Source organism: Coptis chinensis, chromosome 7 (genome assembly GCF_015680905.1).
Source record: "Coptis chinensis isolate HL-2020 chromosome 7, ASM1568090v1, whole genome shotgun sequence".
Taxonomy (NCBI): domain Eukaryota; kingdom Viridiplantae; phylum Streptophyta; class Magnoliopsida; order Ranunculales; family Ranunculaceae; genus Coptis; species Coptis chinensis.
In genome coordinates, this window is record NC_141462.1 from 12212882 (window position 1) to 12225082 (window position 12201).

Sequence of the window (12201 nt, forward strand, 5' to 3'; positions counted from 1 at the left end):
CAATCGTTCTGTATAATAACAATATTCACAATAACAGCGTTCTTTGCAACGGAATGTCTCCTTTGTGGTAGTAATATGTTTAAAACCTCCGACTTATTCTCTTCGACATGGCATGTCTCATTATCTAGCTGGTGCAACTGTTGTAATGGATCTAGTGATCCAATCACATGCTTCTGTGTTTCAGTATGGCTTGTCTCATTGTATAGATGTGGATGTTCTAATGAATGTTGTGATCCAATCAGCTGTTTCTCTTCTTGAGCATAGATTGTCTCTATGTCCAACTATTGTGACTGCTGTAATAGATCTAGTGATCCAATAACATGCTTCTGTTCAGTGTGGCTTGTCTCATTGCACAACCTGCGGAATGTTCTAGTGGATCTTGTGCTCGATCAGTGCTTTTCTTCTTGAGCACGCCTTTGTCGATCTCTATGTCTAACTGTGGTGTGTTGTAATGGATCTAAAGATCTAATTAGATGGTTCTCTTGTACTAAAACATCCATATGTTACGATTGTATTGGAAAACCTACATAACTGCGATCTTCATTTGTTGAATTGAACTCTACTTCGGTTGAGCCCGTGGTTCAACATACTAATTTTCATCTCAAAACCAAGACCGCTCCCTCAAATTCACTTGACTTTGGACCATCCGGTAAGTCATCCCCTTCTTCTTCAACCCTCCACAGATGAGCCTTGACGATTGACAATCTCCTATCCCGGTTTGGCTCCTCGGTTAAAGTGTAATAGGTCGTTGCCAACGAAGTTTTATCTGTCTCCATTGAGCAAGTAATTCCATTGGCTTTCAATGTACCGAATTCAACTTTCGTGCCATAATCATTGTTAATGGAATTTTCCTTACATGGAGTATCCGATCTGAATAAATCTTCTCCCATTCTCCGCTCTTCTTCCATGATCTCCACCTTCGAAAGCAAAGAATGTTCTTGTAATGGGCTTCAAAGTAAGCTTTTTTCATAGCTCTTGATCCGGGGTTGAACACTTCTCAACTTCTTCCAAGTACTTGTTTCAGGAAAACGACGACCATCTTTCCCAAGATAATAAATCGTTCTCAAATCTTCCAAATGAAACTGATTACTTGAATCTAGGATCAGAGGCAATTGGTTTTTCTATCTGCTTATATCATTTTCAGTGCAAAACCCATCAACAATTTTCAAAAACAATGAACATCATCTAAAAATTCAATTGAGAATCATAATATAAGAATTCAACAATCATGAATCAAAACTCATGCAGGTAGTATGAAAAATGAAGAAAGTTCATAAAATAATACTGAGATCAAATTAAACAAAGGGTGTTGCAGATATCATACAAAGGAGATATGGTTTTACCTCAAATTCATTTCTGAGAGTCTCTGCCATCATTTCACCCATAACTCTTCCAGATCAAGTTTCAAGAGCTATTACTCTGATGCAGAAAAGAGAGTGAAGACTTTGTGCTCAACATGGGCTACCAGTCCACTTGCTAGTCCAAGTGAAGAAGATTAGAATGCAGACAAAACAAAGAAATATAACCAATTAAGAAGCAGATGAATAAGGAAGGAGAGTATGTGCTTTGGTCTGAATTAATATAAATTCCATAAAACAGTATGCAACAGAGTACGTACACTTTAATTTGGTGAGCAAGCCGCTTTCGATGATGTAGTGTCCAGTGGAGAGGGAATCAGCTTCATTGTAGTAGAAACAACCTTTGTTAATTGATTCCACACCCGAAAGTCCGACCGACCGTGAGTGAGTTGGGTGCATTCTTGAAAAAACAACGGTGATTTTATTGGGCTCTGGATAATTCGATGGCAAATGTTGTGCAACACTCACAAATCAACTACTATTATATATCTCGACCCACTTGCTTTAAGCCTTTAACCATTTCCGTTTACAAATAATCGTGAGGGAGTAGAGGGGATCTCGGGTTTTTTTTTGGCTTTGATCTTTTTAAGAGAGAGAATGAGAGGTTTGGAAAGAGTTCATGAAGAAAGGAGGGAAGTTGAAAGAACTTCGGTATTAATGGTAGTTAAGTAGGTATTAATGGTAGTTAAGTGGGTATTAATGGCAAGATAACACCGCAGCGTACATGTCAATATAGTGGTGGATTTGGTTTTACCCTGAATTTACATAAAACTCCTTTGTCTGTGTGTTGTGATTGAAGGGTATAAATAGAAATCAAAAATTAAATGACGAAATAGTCCTTTTTTAAGACATTGAATAATATTTCTTTTTATTTAATCAGGGGTATTAGGTGGTAGAAAAAAGGCTGGTCTAATTTAAAAGGCCAGGTTAATTATGGTGTATTTTACTAATAGAGATAGCTTCATATTACATATTCGTATTTAAGTATATTCTAGATGTAAATTCGTATTTTCACAAGTGAATTTATATTTACATATTGTAAATTTGTATTGTAACAGGATGTAAAATCTAGTAGTTCTAATAAGGTATTTCGTTCTTCTGCGTTGCTAAGACCAAAACTTGTGCAAGATTTGAAGGAAAGTATAAGACCCTAATTATTTTTACATTATTTTATAATAATATTTAGCATTTCGGAATTGGATATATATATATATATATGAATTTGTAAATTACATATATAGCTTCATATTACATATTTGTATTTAAGCATATTCTAAATGTAAAATCGTATTTTCACAAGTGAATTTATATTTACATATTGTAAATTTGTATTGCAACAGGATGTAAAATCTAGCAGTTCTAATAAGGTATTTTGTTATTCTGCGTTGCTAATGCTAAAACTTGTGCAAGATTTGAAGGGAAGTATAAGACCCCAATTATTTTTACATTATTTTATAATAATATTTAGCATTTCGGAATTTGATATTTATTTCTTGGTCAACGTGCTAGTAAATGTGGGATTTACTTTTTGATATAAAGAGAAATGATGAAAAATTAGTATTTTGAATTTTTGTGTAGAGATTTTTAATATTCGGAAAGTTTTCAAATAAATAAGAAACAAGATATTAATATAAGGTATATAATAGACATACTATTTATAATAGAAAATAATATTATATATTTATGAATATAGATATTTGGTAAAATAGGAAGTTTCTAAAAGGTTACGCATAATATATGGTAGGTAATATTATTTAGAAAGGTATTCGGAAAAAAATAAGGTTTTCTTAAAACACACAAAAAACTAAACAACTAAAACAAATAAGAACGGAGACACGGATCGTGCATCTTTTAGCTAACTTGGGATCGGTTTTCTTTGATATTCTAAATACTCTTTTTTCGCGATACTAGAGATGAGTAGTTATAATTTTTTCTATTTCACCAAACCTAGAGTTTTACGGGTATGAAGAAAAAACTTTACTATCAGAGTTTTTCACTCAATATTTATTTTTTCCTGCTTATTCTTCTGTCGATATGTTTTTTTCATCATGTTAGTATTTCTAAAACTTGTTAATTTCTAAATAATATTACCTACCATATATTATGCTTAACCTTTTAGAAACTTTCTATTTTACCAGATATCTCTATTCATAAATATAAAATATTATTTTCTATTAAAAGTAATATATCTATTATATATATACCTTATATTAATATCTTGTTTCATATTTATTTGGAAACTTTCCGAATATTAAAAATCTCTACACAAAAATTCTAAATTCAAAATATTAATTTCCCCTCATTTCTCTTTTTATCAAAAAGTCAAGCCCACATTTCTAGCACGTCGACCAATAAATAAATATCAAATTCCGAAATGCTAAATATGATTACAAAATAATGTAAAAATAATTGGGGTCTTACAGGAAAAATTATGGATGTTCATATCACCAAAATGAAATAAACTATTTTTGGCAATCTTTTCATGGTTTTTGTTGAGGGGAAAGTGGATAATAAAATGTTAGAGAAACCAAGCTATATCATCATAAAGTTGTTAGGGCAGTTAGTGTAAAGAGAGACATAAGTTTAAGATAGGAAATTTGTTTGTAAATATATGAAAATATATATTTGCATATGTCAGGTGAACATAAAGACACAAATTGATTTCCTATCTTAAACTTATGTCTCTCCTTGCACCAACTGCCTAACAACTTTATGATGATGTGGCTTGGTTTTTCTAACATTTTATTATCCACCTTTCCATCGACAAAAACCATGAAAAGATTGTCAAAATGAGTTTCTTTCATCTTGGTGATATAAACATTTATAATTATTCCCTTCAAATCTTGCACAAGTTTTAGCATTAGCAACGTAGAAGAATGGAATACATTGTTAGAAATAGTAGATTTTACATCCTGTTGCAATACAAATTTACAACATGTAAATACAAATTCACTTGTGAAAATACGAATTTACATTTAGAATATGCTTAAATACGAATTTGTAATATGAAGCTATATATGTAATTTACAAATTCATACACATATATATATGATTGTACTTTTATATATGAAAATGCAAATTTATATAATAAATTAAACATTTGCATATATAAAAATAGAAATTCTCACATATTTACAAACAAATTTCAAAAATAAATATGATTCTCACATTCGATTTCATATTTTTATCAATCGTTGTTTTATTCCCTTTTGTTTGTGATTGAACCACTCGCTTCATTCTCACTGGAGCATCTTATTTTGAAACTTTTGATTTATTGCAAAATCTAGAGTACGCATGCTGCATGTGTACTCTCTCATCTGGCCCTCCACCAGCAAAAGGTGAGGGTGTATTGCCCCACAAAAGTCTTGAATCTAGAGTCCTGAATCCAGCGCACTCTAGAATCGCTATTGATTTATTTATTTTGTTAGTTGTTTCTCTCTTCTATTTGGGTTGTTTTGCCATTTTATCTTCTATGTGAATTTAGTTTTGCAGGATATATAAGGTTTGCAAGAAAAGAGGGAGCGTCGAGAAGAAAGAGAGGAGAGAAATTTGAGAGCCAAGTCCACAGGTGTTTTATGTGTGGGTATTTTAGTCAGTGGGTGTTTTAGAAAAAGAGGGAGTTTTTATGGATTAGTACGTAATGAGTGAAGGGGTTTTTATATAGGATGTTTATGAACCAGGAGATTAAACCCAAAATCTGATTTAGAAAATTAGAAGACAGAAGAATCAGTGGCTGAGTAGAAACGAAACAACCCAGTTTTGAATTGAGTAGCAATGTAGCATGCTTCAAGGTGAAGCCCTATAATACCATAGGGATGTCCATCTTGCCCGAAACCCGTCCAAAATTCGAACAAAATACCCGCACCTAACTCTGCCCGAACTCAACAAAACCCGAACCCGAACTCGAACCAAAATACATAGGGTAGGGTTTGGTCACACTCTAAACCCGGACCGATCCGAGCCCGACCCGATAATTTAGCCCTAAACCTGTTAAAAGGCTAAATAACCCGAAACCGAACTCGAACCGAAATCGAACCCTAAATCCGGTTTCAATTGGATACTACTAATCTCATATAAAAGAATGAGTTAGATAAATATTTGGATTATGATTTCATTCGTGTTTACAATGATAAGTTATTTAATATATTGGATTATGAAAAAATTTATGTCGGGATTTCCAATTTTTTCAGTAATTGCATGTGATCATCTGTCTATAGTTCATTCTGAGTCTATCTATTTTTAAATCATATCAAATAATTATGTCCGAGTATAGATGATAATTACTTCCAAATTCATTAGAAATTTTATTTTGTTTGAAGGATTGGTGGATAGCCGAAGAAGGAATAAAATGTAGATATATATTTCAAATAAAGTTTCTTATTGTCTTATTTTTTCATTTATACCGGGCTTTATCCTATATGAAACCCAAACCCGAACCCGTTGGGTACCCAAAATATAAGATTAGGGTAGGGTTTGGTCACACTTCTCAATAAAATACCCGACCCGTTGAAAACCAGTTCAGGTATCGGGTAACGGTTACCCAATACCCGTTCAAAACCTGAAAAGTCAGGTTCGGGCCGGGCCGATACCCGTTTGGACATCCCTATAATACCCACACGCCACAAACCATTTACCGCACTTATGCTCAGGCTCCGACCCATTTTGCAATTTGAGCAACATAGAAAGCCCAAAAGAGCTGAGCCCGAGTAGAACAAGGCTCCAGCTGCTACTGGCTAGATGAAGCTGGAGGATTTTTGGTCAAGCGAGAGAAAAGTGGGTATTAGATATGGTGATATACACGTCAGATACATGTGTGGATCATTGAATTTTGGGCATTGGTCAGACTCTTCGAAAGGAAAAGAAAAAAAAAAAAAACACGCGTACAATTTGAATACTGTGCATTTCACCAGATTGAATCATACATACTGACTCTGGTAAGCACGCGTACTAAATGTTGTGCATTTGCACAAATAACTTGTTACGTTGGGAGTTTTGGACAGAGTTTAGCAAATTTTGAACGAGGAACACATTTCTCCAGCTCCAGAATTACGAACATTCGTTCAAGAACACTAGAGTTTAAAATCACATCTTGGTAGACGCCCAGTAGGAAGTTTGTTATTGCCCATTTAGTAAGATGTGGGCTTATGGCTCTCCCCTAATTACAATAAACATGGTTGAAGTCATTTTGGACCAAGTAGTTATAAATCCTTCCATTGTGGTAACAAGCCCAAACCAACCAAGCATAGTTTTAGGTTCGTCTAATTGTTTAACTCCCATCCGCCTAATCTCTCCCCTGGATCATAGTTTGTGAACAGAAGGAATTCATTACCAAGCTTGCTAGAGTGCTGAGGCTTAAAACCACATGGATATAAGCTCAAGAGCTCGGCAGCTCTCTCCGTTTGCACACCTCCTGCAAGAAAACATATTTAGATTTTAGAATGACACTATATGAGAATTATCCATTCATACAGATTTTAATGATTAATATTAGAAACGCTTAGTTTCAAAGATTTACTTCGGTTCAAATAATATTGTTCTTCTGAACCTTTTTCTCTCGGAGAACTCATAAAGGATTATCAAACTTCATCTTTTTATTGTGTTCACATATAATACTGAAGATCATAAATTCATAACTTTTAGCTCTGTAGCATGAACTCACTGGACACTGATAAAAGAAAACCATGATATAAGCATATTAACTTTTGTTGTCTAGAAAATATCTCAATAAAACATACTTTGAAAAGGCAAATCTCTACCTGTCAATAAGAGCAGGTGGGAATCTCCTGGTTGGATAAGAAACTTCATCGTCTGAGCAACTTTCTCCAAGCATTCCTTACTCTGTCAGAAGGATAACAAGTAGAGAAACATTACAAATTGGGAATTCAAACTAGCTAAAATCATCAGATGGCATTCAGAATAACTGTTGTGGAGTACACTGAACGTCTAAACGCAACAAGAAGACTAGACCACCATGTATCTGCAAGGCAGGAAGGATAAAGAAATCCTTCATCAGGCCCACCTAGATATGCCATTGATCAAAAGTTCATGGTATTATATGTGATTGGATGATAAACAGGTCATTCTCCACAAACATGGTATTACAGGTAATTAGGGTTTTTTAAGAAGTGGGAGGATGGCCTTGGGTGCATGTATGCTTGATCAAGACATTTGTTTTATCTATGGAGACAAAAATCGGGATGATCATCTTGACTTCAGCTCCTCTAAGAAGGATGACAACTTGACAAGGATGTAGAGAAGAGGCGGATGAAAAGGAAGGGGGTGGAGGTTTTGGGTGGTACCACTGTGGGTTGTATAGTAGTCTAGGATTGTCGGACCTAATAGGCCCTGATAGGTTGGAGCTTTTGCTCTTTCTTTTTTTGTTTTGCTTTGTTTGCTACTTGTTTATTTTTTATTTTTGCATTTGTCGGGTGTGAGCCGGAGCCAGTTAACGTTGGTTATCTCGTGTAAAAAGTGTGATTACAAAATGATGAAGGGCTGCTTTTGGTAGATACGACCCCGCGCCTTGCAGATCATCCTCACAAAAAATCATTTCATTCGGAAAGTCTAACCTTGTTAAAAGAGTCGGACAAATTTTGAACAGTTGGATGAAATCCTAGAATTTGAACACAACTTTTTGCATGGTTGGACATATTCAAATGAGCTGACTTTTTGGAAGGATGATCTCCATGGTAGAGACATCATCTCCACTAAAATCAGCCCTCAGCTCATTTTGTAGGTCTCTTTTCGTAGTAGAGTGGCTCTATCCCCCCCCCCCAACACACACACACCAAACCCACCGGGTAATAGCTAGTACTTTATCAATATAATTGATTTTACTGAATAAAAATGAATGATAAACAGATAATGACAGAGGCCAGACAAAGCTCGTCTACCAGTAAGGATCACGCCTTGGATAGTGGAGACATTTTTCTTTTGAGATACCTAAGTACCCATTGGTGTTCCATAATGAATCGAGAGAGTATGTAGCAAAAAGGTGAACTGTTTTTCTATTTGACCACAATAACAGAAGGAACAATGGCTTTCTAAGTACTAGGTGGTCACATAACATAAATACATATGCACTCACTACATATTAAAACGATGGGAAAATAACAGCCACTTGTAAAGCTATGAAAAAAGCACAATGTATGTACTCACCAGGTAAGGAGGGTCCGCAATAATAACTCGGTAAGCATGCTTCAACTCTTGTGACAGCTCTTCAGGTTGGTTGTAGTCATAGAATGTGAAATCACTCCCATACTGTTCAAATCGTTTGTCATACTCCAGTAAACTTACGGAGATGCTTGGATCAATTTTCTGAAAGCCACACAGAGAAGATCATGATGCTTACAGTAGCAACTAATAAAGGGAAAAAGAAAGTCCTTAGTTCCTTACAATACTATTATGAGGTATTTGACAAAGATTATTCTGAGGTGCTTCATAGATCATACATGTGCACGCAAAATTTCCATTACCTAGTTTTGGCAAGAGTGTAATTCAATCCTTACAATTTGTTTTCTTCTGTTAATAACATCTCAAAACTGCATTTCACACCTCAATAGTTGGAAAACTTGGAACTATATAACAAATATTACATATGAGGTATTCACTATAAAACCTTGACGTAGAGCAAAATACAATCTGAACCAAGTGTTGCATCCATAGAAAGTTGTGATACACAACAGACGATGCATGGGATGCAATCAAGTAGAAGTTCTAAGTAGAAGCTTTATCAGAACTTTGAAAATCGAGAGATCAAAACCCACCGTACATACACCTAGAGTCCAGATAACAGAATATGTGAACATCCGTGATATGCCTACATAAAAAATCTACGGCTTATGGTACCAAGAGCTGAATCAATATAAAGGCACTTTCTGGTCACCCGCGTCGCTCTGATGATGTAATATACTGTATGATACTATGATCACAAATATCTAACATTCTAACGTCATTCTAAAAGCTCCCTTCAACAAACTTCTTTACACGTGAAAACCTGCCCAGGCACTACAAGCCTTGTATTATAGGTATTAATATCTTTCGACACTCCCAAGAATTTAAGCTGTAAACACATTCAAAGATTACACCAAATCAAAAAATCTATGGATCTACATAACAATGTATACTAATTGGGTTGTAGGTCTAACACTAGTTAGACGCATGCCTAACAACAACCCGTAGGTGGGAATATGCCCAACAAGAACTCAGCAGACAAACCCTGCATACTTGAACCTGCAACCTGTTAGAATTACGGCCCTGCTACAATCTTGACATCAGGTTACTTCAAAAGACTGAACTTTAGAAAGATACGCAGCAATACATTTAAGGGGGATTTATAGCTCTGTTAAACACAGTTCACTTCAAAAGACTGAAATCTAGAGAGATATATAGGGATCTTACAAAGGTAGGATCGAGCCCATCAACCCCTCTGGGGACACACACATCAAAAGGCAGAACTGTCATATTCACTCTGTTTGTGTTTGACTCTCCTCTCATTTCATGTGCCTTCCGACTAGCATTCCCTTACACATTAACTAACTACCAACAATTCACATTTCACTCAAATTTTAGTACTCAGACTGTAGATTACAACACTCGACATGAAACATTTTGTCCATACAGACTCCCTCACCCATTGCTGTGCCTTCGGCATCACACTCGTTTCCACAAATGCCTTTAGTTTTCCGTGCAATCATTCAGTTTTAAATGAACCAAATAAGTTCTAAATTTTCAACATGATAATAAATAGAACGTTGAACAAATAATTTGCAATGCTTTGAAGTCTTCCACATTACATTAACCCCAGAAACAGAATTGCTCCAAACACTGACTCAGAAACAATAACAGAATTTTTTTGCAAAGCAACCATTTACTTAGGATGATACCATATTACCATTTGAAATATAAACTTTTTTCCCGGAATTAATTTAGAAAACAAGTTTCAGAATACATGATCATCCCTCGTATGTGTAACATAAAAAATATACCCCTTCCTCCCTTAGATTAATACCGACTACCAAGCAAAAGACTCAATTTAGAGGCCTTCTCTATTCACCCATGGCACTGTGATGGTAAGTGTAATATAATGTACAATCTCGAATTGGTGGCCACATACTACTAGCCTCCTCATGACTTAGAAATTGGTAGGTAGCCTGTTTGACTCTCTCGATGAGAAATTAATCGCCTCCTCTAATGAACATCGTTATATGTGAAAACCAACGGTAAATGTTATTAATGAGACTTATAGAGAGGCCCTCCGAAGCTCCAATAAAGATGAGATTTTAAACAGGTTGACAGATTACATCAAATCCAAAGCTTAATGGAGAAACATAATAACCTATGTCAATTGGGTTATGGGCGTAACATAGGTTAGACACATGCCTAGCAACAACCCTTGGGTGGGGATGCAGCGGCAACCTTCCCCGCACCTCCTTTGGCCTTGATTCTGCAACTTATAAGGGTTTACAATCTTAACATCATACTTTACAATACATAATCTTGAGAATATACATAGCAATATGTATAAGATGGGATCTCCAGCTCTGAGCTTGTGCCACATTCTTAACATATGTTTACTTCAAAAGACCGAAGTTAAGAGAGAAACTGTTATATTTATAGTATGGACCACAGGTCTAACATATGGTAGGCTCAAGCCCTATCGTGCCATGGAGGGGGCACATGCGCTCTTGAAAACGGAACTGACATATTCAATCTGTTTGTGTTTGGCACTGAACTCCTTTTCAAGTGCCTTTGACACCCCATTTCTCTTTTATATCAAAGTATACCAACCATTGGCATTTCACTCAATGTTGTTACTAGCACTGTACCTAGACACTCCAGATTAAAATGCTTTCTACATACATATTACCACAACCATTATTCATTCCATCAGCTCCACACTCGATTCCCAAATGCAATTACAGATTGAAGGTCAGACATAACACACTATTTGCAAATTATTTGAAGTCTTGCACATTACCTTAATAATTCATGAAACAAAATTGCTCAATACACTGACTCAAAAACAACACTAACAAGCTTCTCCAAATAAAAAACAATCAAAACAAAGCACCCAACCTCAATTAAAAATCATACCTTGAGATAAGCATAAAGAGTTGGACAAGCAATACAAGCAACAGAACAAGAAGATGTATCATCAGCACAAAGAAGCTGAATCTCTCTCACTATTGTTTCTGCAGTATGTTGATCGTACCAGAACTGACTCAACCTCCAGTCTTCTGCCACTAATGCAACTTCAGAAGAAGAAGAAGAAGTTTCTTTTTCTTCCAAATGGTTTTGTTGCTGTTCGTTTAAAAACTCTTTTAGTGCTTCAAGTGTATGTGAACTAAGCATTGGTGGGTCATCGTCTTCTCTTCTTCTTCGGTTTTGAGGATGGGCTTTTTTGTTTCTTTTCCTTCTGCCTCCATTGTTGGGTTCAAGACTTCAAGAGTGTCGGACAGACAGTGAGGTTTATGGGTTTTGACTTTTGACTTTTGAGTGTGGACCTAAAAATGATGATGAGAATATCGAAATGTCAGACATTTCGGACGTTCAATGAACCGATATTTCGTTTTGTTGACAAGCCGAAAGAAGCATCTTTTACTAATTATAAAACTAATTACTGGTTTTATAAAGCTGGAAAATGGAAAACAAACTGTTATGTATTATCGTTCGACCGGTGTCTAGGTTTTGAATATTCCACTTGGGAATTAGAGAGGTAGTATGAAGTGAGAACATACGCCCTAAACATTTTTTTTTTTTTTTTTTTTAAAGTAATTAATGAGATTTGATTCGTTGTGTCACCCTCAATGATATTTATAAAGCTAGACTAAACTGTGAATTG

At 35.4% G+C, this 12201-nt stretch overlaps 1 protein-coding gene across 1 annotated transcript; it reads right to left on the minus strand.

Annotated features, from left to right (window-relative positions):
- Window positions 1–6360: 6360 nt before the first annotated feature.
- On the minus strand, window positions 6361–11855 carry LOC147486042 (nucleic acid binding / methyltransferase). The gene is made up of 4 exons (XM_086575180.1): window positions 11454–11855; window positions 8517–8675; window positions 7115–7196; window positions 6361–6768 (listed from the first exon to the last, which is right to left on the minus strand). Exons 1-4 carry the CDS (start codon window positions 11709–11711, stop codon window positions 6617–6619), a joined length of 651 nt encoding a protein of 216 aa, XP_086431306.1. The 5' UTR covers window positions 11712–11855; the 3' UTR covers window positions 6361–6616.
- Window positions 11856–12201: the final 346 nt, after the last annotated feature.